Here is a 19611-nt window from a genome sequence, read left to right as displayed (position 1 = left end):
AATTTTTTTTATTTATCAACATTTTTCGTGCGTTAAGGCTCTCCAAAACGTGTTTATTTATACACGCACACTTTCCTAAACCTAAAATGTGCCTAAATAATCTTGAAGATCAAGAGTATTTTTAAATCTACTAGTTGGTCCTGAAACGGAAGCGAATATGCATAGATGTTATTTTTTCTCCCCTTGATTCCTGTATTCTGACCCCGTTCTCTCCATGTATTCTAGTCTGTCAACTAAATTCTAATTAAATTGCACACCGTATTTAAAAGGATGGCTAAGATAAATGTACTGAAAACTCTTATTGAATGAAAACTTCACGAAAAAAAACCTCTATTGGACACCAAGTGGGATGGGTTTTCAGCGGTTGAATGAAATGTATTCAGAATGCGCACGTTCTGCTACTGTGTGTAAAGGCATGAATTCCTATATCGAGATCGGCCCTTTCCCAGGAAGACTCACAAGCGGTGATCGCTGCTAAAGGTGTTTCTGACGTGTATTGACACAGGGGAGTGAATAGTTATCAAAATAGATGAGGGTTTTCTTCATTAATACTTTTAAAAAAATCACTTTCACAGAATATTTTCTGTAGATCATTGACAAAAAAACTAACAATTCAATCCATTTTAATCCAAGGGGGTGAATACTTATGATAGGCAGATATCGTGTGTGATATTTCATGAACAATCGTCTCACTTGGGTGAGACTACTTGCTTTGACAGCCGAACACTGAAAATGGGCCCTTGCCACGGCTCATTGTGTTGCTATTCCTGTCTGGTAGCACACAGCGTCAGGCTCGTATGAATAAAATGAATAGAGATTAACACATGTGATATAAACATGGTAGATGAGATCTGGGTGAGAGTCAGCGAACCACAAACTGTATAAATCAAGGCTGTGTGGATGTACGACAGTCACAAGCCTAAGTGACTCAAGTAATAAGACTTTAGATAGGTATTTCAAGGGACATCGAGAGAAAAAACCAAAAAGGGTGATTGTGAACCTGGAAGTCATTCGTTGTGACACCTGTATGGTTTAAAAAGCAGAAGTCACAACACACACAGAGGCAAGAAGATCTGTTCGTCTTTATTTAGATGCACATTAACACAATGTCAAGTCAAATGTTAAATTTAAAAAAATCAGACCTTTTTTTTACAACAACTCTACCCATAATGCTTCACCGGTCATCACACCAGTAGTTACGGCAACTCACCGGTGAATCCTAACTACGGGATAGAGCCTCTATGCAGTATCAATCTTGTGTATAATTATGAACCTTCCGGAACATTCTCATAGTGGAGGATGTTGGGATGTCAACACCTTGAATATTATTCATGTACTTTGGACAGGTCTCATATCAATCTCACTTTGGACAGTATTGGTTGCTAACAAACTCAACATGAAAACGTTTCCAAAGCATTGACATTTATGAAGAATTCTTTCTGTACAAACTGCAGAGCAGACAGACAGCATCAACAACAAGACATTATTGGATCATTCTGAAATAGGAGGAACAGTGTGGTTTTCCATCATGGCTGTTTGACCAGATCAACTAGAGGGACTCTGTTGAGGACAGTGTGGTTTTCCATCCTAACTGTTTGATCAGAACAACTAGAGAGACTCTGTTGAGGACAGTGTTTTTCCATCATGGCTGTTTGACCAGATCAACTAGAGAGACTCTGTTGAGGACACGTATCTGTAAGAGATTCCTTTTCCCTACATGCAGGTGAACGGAGGCCTTTAGACACACCTTGCCAACCTGCCTCGTAGTCGTTACACAGGTCACTTAGGGCCTAGGATGACCTCCTGTCTCCTGCCACTTCGTTGATCTAGTTCCTCCCGTTGGGACAATGAGCATCCCAACCAGATGTACAATACACACACTGTAATGCCCCGTGAGTAGCCCTCACTCCCCCTGCCACCCTCTGTGACCCCTAGCCCCTGCTACCGAACCAATCCCGTAGATCTGAGAGGATTGGACAGGTGGAAGCAACATGTTCAGGGGGTCAGGGGTCAATTTGGAACCTACATGCTGGTTGGTAGTTTTTGTGAGCGGTTCTTAGCCGCCACCCCTGTCCTCTGGTACTCCAGCTTCTCCTTGATGTACTCCTGCTTGCACTCCTCGAAGAACGCCGAGTCTCTGTAGCTGAGAGAGAGTGGTGTACAGAAGACTGTTATCCTTAGAACACAGTCAGAACTAGTATGAACAACAGTTATCATTAGAACACTGAGTCAGTACGAAGAACAGTTATCATTAGAACAGTCAGTATGAACAACAGTTATCCTTAGAACTAGTACGAACAACAGTTATCATTAGAACACTGAGTCAGTATGAACAACAGTTATCATTAGAACACTGAGTCAGTACGAAGAACAGTTATCATTAGAACACTGAGTCAGTATGAACAACAGTTATCATTAGAACACTGAGTCAGTACGAAGAACAGTTATCATTAGAACACTGAGTCAGTATGAACAACAGTTATCATTAGAACACTGAGTCAGAACAGTTATCATTAGAGCACTGAGTCAGAACAGTTATCATTAGAACACTGAGTCAGAACAGTTATCATTAGAACACTGAGTCAGAACAGTTATCATTAGAACACTGAGTCAGTACGAACAACAGTTACCATTAGAACACTGAGTCAGTACGAACAACAGTTATCATTAGAGCACTGAGTCAGAACAGTTATCATTAGAACACTGAGTCAGTACGAACAACAGTTATCATTAGAACACTGAGTCAGTACGAACAACAGTTATCATTAGAACTAGTATGAACAACAGTTATCATTAGAACACTGAGTCAGTACGAACAACAGTTATCATTAGAACACTGAGTCAGTATGAACAACAGTTATCATTAGAACACTGAGTCAGTACGAAGAACAGTTATCATTAGAACACTGAGTCAGTACGAACAACAGTTATCATTAGAACACTGAGTCAGAACAGTTATCATTAGAGCACTGAGTCAGAACAGTTATCATTAGAGCACTGAGTCAGAACAGTTATCATTAGAACACTGAGTCAGTACGAACAACAGTTATCATTAGAACACTGAGTCAGTACGAACAACAGTTATCATTAGAGCACTGAGTCAGAACAGTTATCATTAGAACACTGAGTCAGTACGAACAACAGTTATCATTAGAACACTGAGTCAGTATGAACAACAGTTATCATTAGAACACTGAGTCAGTACGAACAACAGTTATCATTAGAACACTGAGTCAGTACGAACAACAGTTATCATTAGAACACTGAGTCAGTACGAACAACAGTTATCATTAGAACTAGTATGAACAACAGTTATCATTAGAACACTGAGTCAGTACGAACAACAGTTATCATTAGAACACTGAGTCAGTATGAACAACAGTTATCATTAGAACACTGAGTCAGTACGAACAACAGTTATCATTAGAACACTGAGTCAGTATGAACAACAGTTATCATTAGAACACTGAGTCAGTACGAACAACAGTTATCATTAGAACTAGTATGAACAACAGTTATCATTAGAACTAGTATGAACAACAGTTATCATTAGAACTAGTATGAACAACAGTTATCATTAGAACTAGTATGAACAACAGTTATCATTAGAACTAGTATGAACAACAGTTATCATTAGAACTAGTATGAACAACAGTTATCATTAGAACTAGTATGAACAACAGTTATCATTAGAACTAGTATGAACAACAGTTATCATTAGAACTAGTATGAACAACAGTTATCATTAGAACTAGTATGAACAACAGTTATCATTAGAACTAGTATGAACAACAGTTATCATTAGAACTAGTATGAACAACAGTTATCATTAGAACTAGTATGAACAACAGTTATCATTAGAACTAGTATGAACAACAGTTATCATTAGAACTAGTATGAACAACAGTTATCATTAGAACTAGTATGAACAACAGTTATCATTAGAACTAGTATGAACAACAGTTATCATTAGAACTAGTATGAACAACAGTTATCATTAGAACTAGTATGAACAACAGTTATCATTAGAACTAGTATGAACAACAGTTATTATTAGAACTAGTATGAAGAACATACCAGAAAAATAAAAATGTATTGTACTTCATATATTTTGTATGGTCTTTAAACGGTTATAAAACATGAATTCTATTTGTTTTAAACTGTAAATAAAATACATGTGTTATGAAGTCTCATTGATGACATGAGGTGTGAGTTAGTTGACTCACTGTACGGTCAGACACTCCTTCAGGGCAGCGTTCTGATCCCGACACTTGAACACCATCAGGAAACCAGTCTCTTTACAACAGTGGTTGAACGCTGAAACCAGATAGATGGAAGGAGACACAGATTTAGCCAGTAAATTACCACCATCAGGAAACCAGTCTCTTTAAAACAGTGGTTGAACCCTGAAACCAGATAGATGGAAGGAGACACAGATTTAGCCAGTAAATTACCACCATCAGGAAACCAGTCTCTTTACAACAGTGGTTGAACCCTGAAACCAGATCAGTGGAAGGAGACATAGATTTAGCCAGTGGATCAGAGTAGTCTTGAAATCCAAACTTAATCACGAAAACCAGACTGAATTAGTGAAAGTAAAACAAATGGCAAAATGCAGCGTGATTCAGTTTGGATTCCCAGGCTATGATACCGTTAAGACAAGGGCCTTTTAAAAAGCAACCAGGGTAAGAGCCCCAGTCTAAACAGGTCATGTCTCTTTCAAATCTGGCCCCCTCTGCCAATCTGAGTGTAGCCACAGGCTGAGAGGAGAGAGAGAGGGGACAACCAACCATACTGTCTCTGCTAGGCATCTCTGCCACACGGTGACAAGCCTGGTCAGAGGTGATACTACCGTAGTGGGTACTGACAGGCCTCTTATCTTACCACAGCCCCAGTGTCTCCTCTTCCACCAGGCTGAGGTAAAAAAAGGAGGCTCCATCATATCTATTTATACTTGTGGTTGGTGTTTCTGTCCACATTGGCACCAGTGTAACTATCTGGCTGGCATGGTGCATTATAACGGTCCTTCACACAGACCAGGCCTATCTGTCTGGCATGGTCCATTATAACTGTCCCTCACACAGACCAGGCCTATCTGTCTGGCATGGTGCATTATAACGGTCCTTCACACAGACCAGGCCTATCTGTCTGGCATGGTCCATTATAACTGTCCCTCACACAGACCAGGCCTATCTGTCTGGCATGGTCCATTATAACTGTCCCTCACACAGACCAGGCCTATCTGTCTGGCATGGTCCATTATAACTGTCCCTCACACAGACCAGGCCTATCTGTCTGGCATGGTCCATTATAACTGTCCCTCACACAGACCAGGCCTATCTGTCTGGCATGGTCCATTATAACTGTCCCTCACACAGACCAAGCCTATCTGTCTGGCATGGTCCATTATAACTGTCCCTCACACAGACCAGGCCTATCTGTCTGGCATGGTCCATTATAACTGTCCCTCACACAGACCAAGCCTATCTGTCTGGCATGGTCCATTATAACTGTCCCTCACACAGACCAGGCCTATCTGTCTGGCATGGTCCATTATAACTGTCCCTCACACAGACCAGGCCTATCTGTCTGGCATGGTCCATTATAACTGTCCCTCACACAGACCAGGCCTATCTGTCTGGCATGGTCCATTATAACTGTCCCTCACACAGACCAAGCCTATCTGTCTGGCATGGTCCATTATAACTGTCCCTCACACAGACCAGGCCTATCTGTCTGGCATGGTCCATTATAACTGTCCCTCACACAGACCAAGCCTATCTGTCTGGCATGGTCCATTATAACTGTCCCTCACACAGACCAGGCCTATCTGTCTGGCATGGTCCATTATAACTGTCCCTCACACAGACCAGTCCTATCTGTCTGGCATGGTCCATTATAACTGTCCCTCACACAGACCAGGCCTATCTGTCTGGCATGGTCCATTATAACTGTCCCTCACACAGACCAGGCCTATCTGTCTGGCATGGTCCATTATAACTGTCCCTCACACAGACCAGGCCTATCTGTCTGGCATGGTCCATTATAACTGTCCCTCACACAGACCAGGCCTATCTGTCTGGCATGGTCCATTATAACTGTCCCTCACACAGACCAGGCCTATCTGTCTATTACTAGGAATGGAAAAGAACAGCAATGTAAACTATTCACACAGAGGAGAGGCCATACATATAGAATAGTACTGAACCAATATGGCTTTCTATTCACACAGAGGAGAGGCCATACATATAGAATAGTGCTGAGCCAACAGGGCTTTCTATTCACACAGAGGCCATACATATAGAATAGTGCTGAGCCAATAGGGCTTTCTATTCACACAGAGGAGAGGCCATACATATAGAATAGTGCTGAGCCAATAGGGCTTTCTATTCACACAGAGGACAGGCCCTACATATAGAATAGTGCTGAGCCAATAGGGCTTTCTATTCACACAGAGGCCATACATATAGAATAGTGCTGAGCCAATAGGGCTTTCTATTCACACAGAGGAGAGGCCATACATATAGAATAGTGCTGAGCCAATAGGGCTTTCTATTCACACAGAGGCCATACATATAGAATAGTGCTGAGCCAATAGGGCTTTCTATTCACACAGAGGAGAGGCCATACATATAGAATAGTACTGAGCCAATAGGGCTTTCTATTCACACAGAGGAGAGGCCATACATATAGAATAGTGCTGAGCCAATAGGGCTTTCTATTCACACAGAGGCCCTACATATAGAATAGTGCTGAGCCAATAGGGCTTTCTATTCACACAGAGGAGAGGCCATACATATAGAATAGTGCTGAGCCAATAGGGCTTTCTATTCACACAGAGGAGAGGCCATACATATAGAATAGTGCTGAGCCAATAGGGCTTTCTATTCACACAGAGGAGAGGCCATACATATAGAATAGTGCTGAGCCAGTAGGGCTTTCTATTCACACAGAGGAGAGGCCATACATATAGAATAGTGTTGAACCAATAGGGCTTTCTATTCACAGAGGAGAGGCCATACATATAGAATAGTGCTGAGCCAATAGGGCTTTCTATTCACACAGAGGAGAGGCCCTACATATAGAATAGTGCTGAGCCAATAGGGCTTTCTATTCACACAGAGGCCCTACATATAGAATAGTGCTGAGCCAATATGGCTTTCTATTCACACAGAGGACAGGCCATACATATAGAATAGTGCTGAGCCAATAGGGCTTTCTATTCACACAGAGGAGAGGCCATACATATAGAATAGTGCTGAGCCAATAGGGCTTTCTATTCACACAGAGGACAGGCCCTACATATAGAATAGTGCTGAGCCAATAGGGCTTTCTATTCACACAGAGGCCCTACATATAGAATAGTACTGAGCCAATAGGGCTTTCTATTCACACAGAGGAGAGGCCATACATATAGAATAGTGCTGAGCCAATAGGGCTTTTTGGAGGTTAGTTCAGTTTCGGTTGCATTTTATTTTTAAAAATCATCTCGGTTTTCGATTTCGGTTTTGATAACGTATTATGAAATAATGTTACAATGATTTAGTGAAAATAGTGAACATTCAATTTCCAAAACTTTGAAAATATGATATTGTCTGTCTCTGTCAGGCCCACGTTGGGTCAATATCAATAGAACAGGAAATTACAATGAAAAAAATAAAATATTTCAGTTGCGTATTTTACTTAGTTTTTATTTGATAACTATTATTTTTCATTCTTTAAAGTAAAATCATCTGATCTCTGCTCAGGCATTAGCAGCCAGCCAGGCCATCTAGCGCGCTGTGCTCCCCATACTGTACGGTCTTTAGTCTGATTTCTTTCATTAATTATTTGGGCTCCCCAAAAAAAACGAACTAAATGGAATTCAAGTAATTGAACCGACATCGGTCAAGTAGTTGTTTAATAACCGGAAGAAATAGGAAATGGCTTTTAAATCGCTCAACACTAATGATCTATAGTTACTCTGAATGACGTTGGTTTACAGAGTTCTGTACGAGGTCTATAGTTACGCTGAATGACGTACAGAACTCTGTAAACCAACCAGGTCTATAGTTACTCTGAATAACGTACAGAACTCTGTAAACCAACGAGGTCTATATTGACTCTAAATAACGTACAGAACTCTGTAAACCAACCAGGTCTATAGTTACTCTGAATAACGTACAGAACTCTGTAAACCAACGAGGTCTATATTGACTCTAAATAACGTACAGAACTCTGTAAACCAACCAGGTCTATAGTTACTCTGAATAACGTACAGAACTCTGTAAACCAACGAGGTCTATATTGACTCTAAATAACGTACAGAACTCTGTAAACCAACCAGGTCTATAGTTACTCTGAATAACGTACAGAACTCTGTAAACCAACGAGGTCTATATTGACTCTAAATAACGTACAGAACTCTGTAAACCAACCAGGTCTATAGTTACTCTGAATAACGTACAGAACTCTGTAAACCAACGAGGTCTATATTGACTCTAAATAACATACAGAACTCTGTAAACCAACCAGGTCTATAGTTACTCTGAATGACGTACAGAACTCTGTAAACCAACCAGGTCTATAGTTACTCTGAATGACGTACAGAACTCTGTAAACCAACCAGGTCTATAGTTACTCTGAATGACGTACAGAACTCTGTAAACCAACCAGGTCTATAGTTACTCTGAATGACGTACAGAACTCGGTGTGTCTCTTTTAGTTTGACCGTAGAAGACACATTTAGGCCTGAGATGTTCGACTTAACAAAGACTCTCCTTTTCTAACCATTTCATTAAAAAAAGACATGATGTTTGCCAAAAAGCAGTTGAGACCCTGACAAACAGCTGAGTGCAAAGTGAATCATACAGAGATGGAGTTGGCCATTAGGCCTAACTGAGTTAGACTACAGAGATATTCCCTGTCAATCCTTTCTAACTGATATCAAGGTGTCGTGGATGAAAAGGTGCCATTGTGTTGGTGGTGTTAAAGAGGTGCTGAAGGGTCCTCGTCTCTTCATGCTGTTAGCCAGACTTTAATTAGCCTCACCCCCCCCCCCCCCCCAGCGTCTCATAAACAACAATGGAACGCATCCCAAAATGAAAATGTATCCTAACCCCTACGAAGTGCACAACCTTTTAGACCAGAGCCCTGCTCAACAGCAGTACACTGTATAGAGAATAGGGTAGCATTTGGGATGCAAACCCATCATAATAATCTCCCTGTTCTGATCAGCGTGATTATCACCACGACTTGCTTTCATCCCAACGCAGGAAAACCTGCAGAAGCAATTTGACGAGGCAGAACAGTGTGACTAATGTAAATCAGCAGAACAGAAACACAGAGGACTGTACTGGGGGGTATCCCATCACACATCAGCAGTCACCCAACACAGTGACTGTGATCTCAGAGGACTGTACTGGGGGGGGTACCCCATCACACATCAGCAGTCACCCAACACAGTGACTGTGATCTCAGAGGACTGTACTGGGGGGTATCCCATCACACATCAGCAGTCACCCAACACAGTGACTGTGATCTCAGAGGACTGTACTGGGGGGTATCCCATCACACATCAGCAGTCACCCAACACAGTGACTGTGATCTCAGAGGACTGTACTGGGGGGTACCCCATCACACATCAGCAGTCACCCAACACAGTGACTGTGATCTCAGAGGACTGTACTGGGGGGTATCCCATCACACATCAGCAGTCACCCAACACAGTGACTGTGATCTCAGAGGACTGTACTGGGGGGTATCCCATCACACATCAGCAGTCACCCAACACAGTGACTGTGATCTCAGAGGACTGTACTGGGGGGTACCCCATCACACATCAGCAGTCACCCAACACAGTGACTGATCTCAGAGGACTGTACTGGGGGGGGTACCCCATCACACATCAGCAGTCACCCAACACAGTGACTGTGATCTCAGAGGACTGTACTGGGGGGTACCCCATCACACATCAGCAGTCACCCAACACAGTGACAGAAAGGACCATAGTGACAGTGATCTCAGAGGTAGCCTCCCAACTGACACCCTGTTCCCTATATAGTGCACTACTTTAGACCAGGGCCCTATTCCCTATATAGTGCACTACTTTTGACCAGGGCCCTATTCCCTATATAGTGCACTACTTTTGACCAGGGCCCATTAGGGAATAGGGTACCACGTGGGATGTACACATTATCCAGTGATCTCCACTAGAGACTACGTGGTAGTGAGAGGAAGAGGACTTCGGGAGGAGGAGGTATGAAGTAGTGAGGGATTATCACAACCCCCCCCTCCACTAAAATTATAATCTCCTAATCCGAGTCCCCAGACAAAACTGACATCAATCACCTCTACATAATCATCTACAGTGGGGTGAACAAGTATTTGATACACTGCCGATTTTGCAGGTTTTCCTACTTACAAAGCATGTAGAGGTCTGTCATTTTTATCATAGGTACACTTCAACTGTGAGACACGGAATCTAAAACAAATATCCAGAAAAATCACACGATTTTTAAGTAATTAATTAGCATTTTATTGCATGACATAAGTATTTGATATATCAGAAAAGCAGAACTTAATATTTGGTACAGAAACATTTGTTTGCAATTACAGAGATCATACGTTTCCTGTAGTTCTTGACCAGGTTTGCACACACTGCAGCAGGGATTTTGGCCCCCTCCTCCATACAGACCTTCTCCAGATCCTTCAGGTTTCGGGGCTGTCGCTGGGCAATACGGACTTTCAGCTCCCTCCAAAGATTTTCTATTGGGGTCAGGTCTGGAGACTGGCTAGGCCACTCCAGGACCTTGAGATGCTTCTTACGGAGCCACTCCTTAGTTGCCCTGGCTGTGTGTTTCGGGTCATTGTCATGCTGGAAGACCCAGCCACGACCCATCTTCAATGCTCTTACTGAAGGAAGGAGGTTGTTGGCAAAGATCTCGCGATACATGGCCCCATCCATCCTCCCCTCAATACGGTGCAGTCGTCCTGTCCCCTTTGAAGAAAAGCATCCCCAAAGAATGATGTTTCCACCTCCATGCTTCACGGTTGGGATGGTGTTCTTGGGGTTGTACTCATCCTTCTTCTTCCTCCAAACACGGCGAGTGGAGTTTAGACCAAAAAGCTCTATTTTTGACTCATCAGACCACATGACCTTCTCCCATTCCTACTCTGTTTTAGATTCCATCTCTCACAGTTGAAGTGTACCTACGATAAAAATGACAGACCTCTACATGCCTTGTAAGTAGGAAAACCTGCAAAATCGGCAGTGTATCAAATACTTGTTCACCCCACTGTATGTGATGAGATACGGAGAGCTGACTGTTCTGAAGTAGCTGATCTAATCAGTGCAGTACTGAGGACACGTGTGACTGTTCTGAAGTAGCTGATCTAATCAGTGCAGTACTGAGGACACGTGACTGTTCTGAAGTAGCTGACCTAATCAGTGCAGTATTGAGGACACGTGACTCTTCTCAAGTAGCTGATCTAATCAGTGCAGTACTGAGGACACATGTAACTGTTCTGAAGTAGCTGATCTAATCAGTGCAGTACTGAGGACACATGTAACTGTTCTGAAGTAGCTGGTCTAATCAGTGCAGTACTGAGGACACATGTAACTGTTCTGAAGTAGCTGATCTAATCAGTGCAGTACGGAGGAGTAAGGACACGTGTGACTGTTCTGAAGGTGCTGATCTAATCAGTGCAGTACTGAGGACACGTGTTACTGTTCTGAAGGTGCTGATCTAATCAGTGCAGTACTGAGGAGTAAGGACACACGTGTCAGAACCAGGTCAGAACCAGAGCAAACAGCCACTGCAGGCATCAGTAATACAAATGGAGTAGGCAGGCAATACAGCAGCTGGGGCGGAGGTGTGAAAAGGAGGGGGCAGAGAGGAGACCAGAAGGGGATTTCCACAGCCCTGTCACCTCGAGGGGCCGCCTCAGAGGATGAAGAGGACAGACTTTAGGCCTAACCACAATCGAAGCACCTATGCAGCACCAAGAGTTGCTGTTGGGCAATCCCACAGTAACAGAATGATGCAGAGCCGTTTTCACTTTTAAAATGGACGCCAAACAAAAAAACCAATGATTGCTAACTTAAAAAAAAAAAAAAAAACTCTATGCACAATTACTTTTAACGATTTGCAAAAGAACATTTTTACAACAACAAAAAAACACATTTACTTAAACAGTGCAGATGTACATTTTGGTAACAGACGGTTTGTGCTGCTGGTGCCATGCACTGTTCCTCAAGAAAAAAATTGTTAAAAAATTTGTAAAAATGGTGGAAATTGTTAAAAGTAGTTTTATGCATCGAGTTGTAATGGTTTGTTTAACTTTTGCAATCATTGTTTTTTTTGTTTGACACATTTTTTTTCAGTGGGAAAATTTTTTGGAGTCTCAGCATCTCTCCGTTGCCGTGGAAATGCCCTGCAACAACATTACAGCAGTGACCCTGAGACTCTGTTAAGGTTAAAAATAAATAACCATGTTGATGCCAGTATCATATTAATTTAGAGATGTTAACAAAAACATTTAAATACAGTCTGTAAAAAAGGAGAACACGTTTCTGTTAGGCCGACATGTCGAGCTATAACACAATCAGATCAGCAGCATCTTCTCCTTATAATAAAAGGTACCATTAACACTGCTATTTTTAAAAAAGGCGTTGGGGACAGAAAAGAGGAAGTGTATCAAGAGGAATATTCATATTTAAACCACCATATCAGGTTTGGTCTCGATAGAAAATAACTTGACTGTCTTTTTTCCCCCCTTCATCAGGTCATCTACTTCTGACTGGTTTTCAGACCCCGGGCATGACAGCCAGATGAACGCAACAGGGGAGGTATCCATTAATACTCTGTCATGGCTCAGGGCATTAATAGGGCCTTTGCTTGAGCTTGTAACTGGGAAGGTAGAGACCTCAGCAACCCGACAATGTGTGTAAACAGCGGAGGTGAACTTTGGATATACAGTTGAAGTCAGAAGTTTACAGACACTTAGGTTGGAGTCATTAAAACTAGTTTACAGACACTTAGGTTGGAGTCATTGAAACTAGTTTACAGACACTTAGGTTGGAGTCATTGAAACTAGTTTACAGACACTTAGGTTGGAGTCATTGAAACTAGTTTACAGACACTTAGGTTGGAGTCATTGAAACTAGTTTACAGACACTTAGGTTGGAGTCATTGAAACTAGTTTACAGACACTTAGGTTGGAGTCATTGAAACTAGTTTACAGACACTTAGGTTGGAGTCATTGAAACTAGTTTACAGACACTTAGGTTGGAGTCATTGAAACTAGTTTACAGACACTTAGGTTGGAGTCATTGAAACTAGTTTACAGACACTTAGGTTGGAGTCATTGAAACTAGTTTACAGACACTTAGGTTGGAGTCATTGAAACTAGTTTACAGACACTTAGGTTGGAGTCATTGAAACCTCGTTTTTCAACAACTCCACAAGTTTCTTGTTAACACACTATAGTTTTGGCAAGTCGGTTAGGACATCTACTTTGTGCAAGACACAAGTAATCTTTCCAACAATTGTTTACAGACAATTGTTTACAGCTTGGAAAATTCCAGAAAATGATGTCATAGCTTTAGAAGCATCTGATATGCTTAATTGACATAATTTGAGTCAATTGGAGGTGTACCTGTGGATGTATTTCAAGGCCTACCTTCAAACTCAGTGCCTCTGCTTAACATCATGGGAAAATCTAAAGAAATCAGCCAAGACCCCATACATTTTTTTTTTAGACCTCCACAAGTCTGGTTCATCCTTGGGAGAAATTTCCAGACGCTTGAAGGTACCACGTTCATCTGTACAAACAATAGTACGCAAGTATAAACACCATGGGACCACACAGCCTTCATACCGCTCAGGAAGGAGACGCGTTCTGTCTCCTAGAGATGAACGTACTTTGTGTGAAAAGTGCAAATCAATCCCAGAACAACAGCAAAGGACCTTGTGAAGATGCTGGAGGAAACAGGCACAAAACTATCTATATCCACAGTAAAACGAGTCCTATATCGACATAACCTGAAAGGCCGCTCAGCAAGGAAGAAGCCTCTGCTCCAAAACCGCCATAAAAAAAGCCACACTACAGTTTGCAACTGCACATGGGGACAAAGATTGTACTTTTTGGAGAAATGTCCTCTGGTCTGATGAAACAAAAATAGAACTGTTTGGCCATAATGACCGTTGTTATGTTTGGAGGAAAAAGGGGGAGGCTTGTAGGCCGAGGAACACCATCCCAACCGTGAAGCACGGGGGTGGCAGCATCATGTTGTGGGGGGGCTTTGCTGCAGGAGGGACTGGTGCACTTCACAAAATAGATGGCGTCATGAGGGAGGAAAATTATGTGGATATATTGAAGCAATATCTCAAGACATCAGTCAGGAAGTTAAAGCTTGGTCAAAAATGGATCTTCCAAATGGACAATGACCCCAAGCATACTTCCAAAGTTGTGGCAAAATGGCTAAAGGACAACAAAGTCAAGGTATTGGAGTGGCCATCACAAAGCCCTGGCATCAATCCTATAGAAAATGTGTGAGCAGAACTGAAAAAGCATGTGCAAGCAAGGAGGCCTACAAACCTGACTCAGTTACACCAGCTCTGTCAGGAGGAATGGGCAAAGATTCACCCAACTTATTGTGTGAAGCTTGTGGAAGGCTACCCGAAACATTTGACCCAAGTTAAACAATGTAAAGGCAATGCTACCAAGTACTAATTGAGTGTATGTAAACTTCTGACCCACTGGGAATGTGATGAAAGAAATAAAAGCTGAAATAAATCATTCTCTCCACTATTATTCTGACATTTCACATTCTTAAAAATAAAGTGGTGATCCTAACTGACCTTAAGCAGGACATGTTTACTTAGATTAAAATGTCAGGGATTATGAAAAACTGAGTTTAAATGCATTTGTCTAAGGTGTATGCAAACTTCCGACTTGAACTGTATCTCTGTGACCATCTTGGGTTCCAGCCCATATAGCCTGGGTTCCAGCCCATATAGCCTGGGTGCCACAAGACTGTAAGCCCGCTGACCTAAAGCCTAAGCATTTGTTCAGGTTAGCTAACACACGTTTTTATTAAATCTCAGATATTCACCTGTAACCTTTTCAGCACAGAGCTCCTTGGCTTTCTCCCTCATCATCTTGGGGATGAGTACATCCGTCTCCACATGCCTCAGGAAAGGCTCCTCTGGAACACAACCCAATAACACACACACACATATAGAAGTCATAGCTACCCTGCTGTACCAGGGCTAGCATATCCATCAAACGAACTAGCTAAACAGCTAGTTAACATCTAGCTCACCCAGTCGTTTCTGAGGACGTAAACAATGAACGTCGAAGATTAGAAGTATAATAGCAAAAACATGTGTGAGTATGTCAGAAAACAATTTAAAAGAGGTCGACGTAGATAGCTCTCTAAATACCCAAAATGACAGCTACGTGACTTGTAGATGAATAAGTTCAAGGTTAATCGGCTACGACACTTGCTTACCATGATAACAACAAGAAGGCCCCGCCGCACACCGTTAAAGCTTCCAATTCACCGCTTTACTGACGACGTTTCGATTCGACGAAGATCCGGGTCGTGATGGAAACGTTGTCGGTGAATTGGGAGCTTGAATTGGGAGCTTTGACAGTGTGCGGCGGGGCCTTCTTGTTGTTCACTAGACGTTGTTAGCCCAGAACCTAACGTTGTGTTTTTAAAGATGTGCGTATGACCACACACTTTTCTACAGATGCTTTACAACTATGCCGATGCCGTAAAAGCGACATAGGAAAATGATACTCAACATATTGTCTATACAATACCTGCTTTGGTTGCTTCCATAATTATCAGCAGTGTTGCTGAATCAAAACATTACAAAACAGAAGCAAAGTGACCTCTCTTCTTTACCACGTTACTTCCGGGTGCGTCACTCAACGGTGGAACGAACTACAATCCCCACAATTCTCCACAACTCTAAACTACAAAGGGCTTGTTTGGAAGCGTGTTCAACTTAAAAACGTGTATTACATTGTCCATCACGCATAACTGTCAAGTTAAATAATTGTTCAATTATCATTTTTAAATGATGCTGGATCTACCAAGTGAATAACTCGATGTATTGTCTTCAACAACAAATGAAGAGTTGACAGTGGCAGCTCACCTGATACCCAACAGGCTTTCATCCCCCAGTACTTGGTGTTAACGACTTGGTATAAGATAGAAATAAAAACATTCACCTCGAAGTACCTCAGCTTTGACCACAACTGCATTCAAGGTGGTGCTGGAGTGTCTTCTTCACAGCCGCTGTGCCACATGCTGGATGCTGACCACAGTCACACCTGTGAAGTGTAGGCCCATTGTAGACTGGCAGTCTGGAAGTCATGTGAGGCCCACAGGTGTTTGTGTATGGGTGTCTGGTGTATCTACGACAGGTCTGAAATGTAATGGACGTCACACCTGGACCACCACAACAATAACAGAGGCAGAGGGCCCGTCTGTCTGTCAGGCAGTCAGTCTGTCTGTCTGTGTTTTTCCGTCAGTTCTCACACAGTCCTCTCAACATTAAACACCACGTCTCCTTTCAGCCCACTAGAAGAGGAAAGGTGGGGTGGCAGAGAGTTTGTTTTCTTCTTCCCCCCCCCCTTCTTCCATCAAAAGAAATCACGTGCAGCTGCTTTTTTGTTGTTCTCGCGACGACCATGAGACAAGGAGCTGGGTGCAAAATGGGACCACAGCAAGTCTGTCACCTCCACTGGTAGATGGGGGTGTGTGTGTGTGTGTGTGTGTGTGTGTGTGTGTGTGTGTGTGTGTTTGTCTGCAGCATGGTTGTGGAGCAATACGTTGGTGAGATCATGTGTGTGTGCAGGGGCTGTAGGTTCAGACATAAACATCTATCAGACAGAGGCTGTAGGTTCAGACATAAACATCTATCAGACAGAGGTTCAGAAATAAACATCTATCAGACAGAGGTTCAGACATAAACATCTACCAGGCAGAGGCTGTAGGTTCAGATATAAACATCTATCAGACAGAGGCTGTAGGTTCAGATATAAACATCTATCAGGCAGAGGTTCAGAAATAAACATCTATCAGACAGAGGTTCAGACATAAACATCTATCAGACAGAGGTTCAGATATAAACATCTATCAGACAGAGGTTCAGATATAAACAGCTATCAGACAGAGGCTGTAGGTTCAGATATAAACAGCTATCAGACAGAGGCTGTAGGTTCAGATATAAACAGCTATCAGACAGAGGCTGTAGGTTCAGATATAAACATCTATCAGACAGAGGTTGTAGGTTCAGATATAAACAGCTATCAGACAGAGGCTGTAGGTTCAGATATAAACATCTATCAGACAGAGGCTGTAGGATCAGATATAAACATCTACCAGGCAGAGGCTGTAGGTTCAGATATAAACATCTATCAGACAGAGGTTGTAGGTTCAGATATAAACATCTACCAGGCAGAGGCTGTAGGATCAGATATAAAGAGCTATCAGACAGAGGCTGTAGGTTCAGATATAAACATCTACCAGGCAGAGGCTGTAGGTTCAGATATAAACATCTATCAGACAGAGGTTGTAGGTTCAGATATAAACATCTACCAGGCAGAGGCTGTAGGATCAGATATAAAGAGCTATCAGACAGAGGTTCAGATATAAACATCTACCAGGCAGAGGCTGTAGGTTCAGATATAAACATCTATCAGACAGAGGCTGTAGGTTCAGATATAAACATCTATCAGGCAGAGGTTCAGAAATAAACATCTATCAGACAGAGGTTCAGACATAAACATCTATCAGACAGAGGTTCAGATATAAACATCTATCAGACAGAGGCTGTAGGTTCAGATATAAACATCTATCAGACAGAGGCTGTAGGTTCAGATATAAACATCTATCAGACAGAGGCTGTAGGTTCAGATATAAACATCTACCAGGCAGAGGTTGTAGGTTCAGATATAAACATCTATCAGACAGAGGTTGTAGGTTCAGATATAAACATCTACCAAGCAGAGGTTGTAGGTTCAGATATAAACATCTATCAGCTAACATAAAATATACAGTGTTGCTGTGACTAGGTTGCGCGTCCTTTGATTTTTGCTATTGTACCTGTCATTGGACTAAAATCTCACCACTCAATACGTGATTGGGTAAAAAGGAGAGCTCCTCCTCTTATGGAGACTTCTCCACGTTCCCAGAAACATTCTCCCGGATGTGATTCCTCTCCCTCCGTTCTGTATAGTTGAGACCATAGTCTAGATGAGGCAATATTAGAGCCAACGCACCGTACTGGGACGACCTGGCTTTGACACCTCAGTGGCCTCAACCTGTTGGTGGATCACTCAACTGTGTGTGTGTGTGTGTGTGTGTGTGTGTGTGTGTGTGTGTGTGTGTGTGTGTGTGTGTGTGTGTGTGTGTGTGTGTGTGTGCGTGCGTGTGGCTGCGAATTGCGGACCTCACAATACGATATTATCACCGTAACTTAGCTGCTGATACGATATTTATTGCAATTCTATATATACTGTGGCAAGAAAAAGTATGTGAACCCTTTGGAATTGATCTTCATCTCGGTCAATAGACAAACACAGTCTGCTTTAACTAATAACACACAAACAATTATACATTTTCATGTCTTTATTGAACACACCGTGTAAACATTCAAGGTGCAGGGTGGGAAAAAGTACGTGAACTCTTGGATTTAATAACTGGTTGACCCTCCTTTGACAGCAATAACCTCATCTAAAAGTGTTCTGTAGTTGCGGATCAGACCTGCACAACGGTCAGGAGGAATTTTGGACCATTCCTCTTTACAAAACTGTTTCAGTTAAAGCAATATTTTTGTGATGTCTGGTGTGAACTGCTCTCTTGAGGTCATGCCACAGCATCTCAATCGGGTTGAGGTCAGGACTCTGAGTGGGCCCACTCCAGAAGGGGAATTTTCTTCTGTTGATTTGGGTCATTGTCCTGTTGCATCATCCAACTTCTGTTGGGTTTCAATTGGCAGACAGATAGCCTTACATTTTCCTGCAAAATGTCTTGATAAACTTGGGAATTCATTTTTCCGTCAATGATACCAAGCAGTCCAGGCGCTGAGGCAGCAGCCCCAAATCACGATGCTCCTTCCAGCATACTGTATAGCTGGGATGAGGTTTCTCTCCACACATAGTGTTGTGTGTTCCTTCCTTCCAAACAACTCAACTGTAGTTTCATCTGTCCCCAGAACATTTTGCCAGTAGTGCTGTGGAACATCCAGGTGCTCTTTTGCGAACTACAGATGTGCAGCAATGTTTGTTTTTTTAACATTCTTTGTTTAGTGTTTTACGTATCGTAGACTCGTCAGCAGAGATGTTAGCATGTTCCAGAGATTTCTGTAAGTCTTTAGCTGACACTCTAGGATACTTCTTAACTTCATTGAGCATTCTGCGCTGTGCTCTTGCAGTCATCTTTGCAGGACAGCCTCTCCTAGGGAGAGTAGCAACAGTGCTGAACTTTCTCCATTTATAGACAATTTGTCTTTACCGTGGACTGATAAACATCAAGGCTTTAAGAGATACTTTTGTAACCCTTTTCAGCTTTATGCAAGTCAACCATTCTTATTAATCTTAGGTCTTCTG

General features: G+C 42.3%; 1 protein-coding gene across 1 annotated transcript; it reads right to left on the bottom strand.

The window, feature by feature from the left end:
• Nucleotides 1–1062: 1062 nt before the first annotated feature.
• Nucleotides 1063–15946, bottom strand: LOC109882163 (COX assembly mitochondrial protein homolog). The gene is made up of 4 exons (XM_031819926.1): nt 15814–15946; nt 15098–15190; nt 4227–4317; nt 1063–2143 (listed from the first exon to the last, which is right to left on the bottom strand). Exons 1-4 carry the CDS (start codon nt 15830–15832, stop codon nt 2023–2025), a joined length of 324 nt encoding a protein of 107 aa, XP_031675786.1. The 5' UTR covers nt 15833–15946; the 3' UTR covers nt 1063–2022.
• Between the last annotated feature and the right edge of the window lie 3665 nt (nt 15947–19611).

The sequence above is a fragment of the Oncorhynchus kisutch genome, unplaced genomic scaffold (genome assembly GCF_002021735.2).
Source record: "Oncorhynchus kisutch isolate 150728-3 unplaced genomic scaffold, Okis_V2 scaffold2879, whole genome shotgun sequence".
Lineage (NCBI taxonomy): Eukaryota > Metazoa > Chordata > Actinopteri > Salmoniformes > Salmonidae > Oncorhynchus > Oncorhynchus kisutch.
The sequence above is the reverse complement of the archived record's forward strand: the minus strand, read 5'-3'. Positions and strand labels throughout refer to the sequence as shown.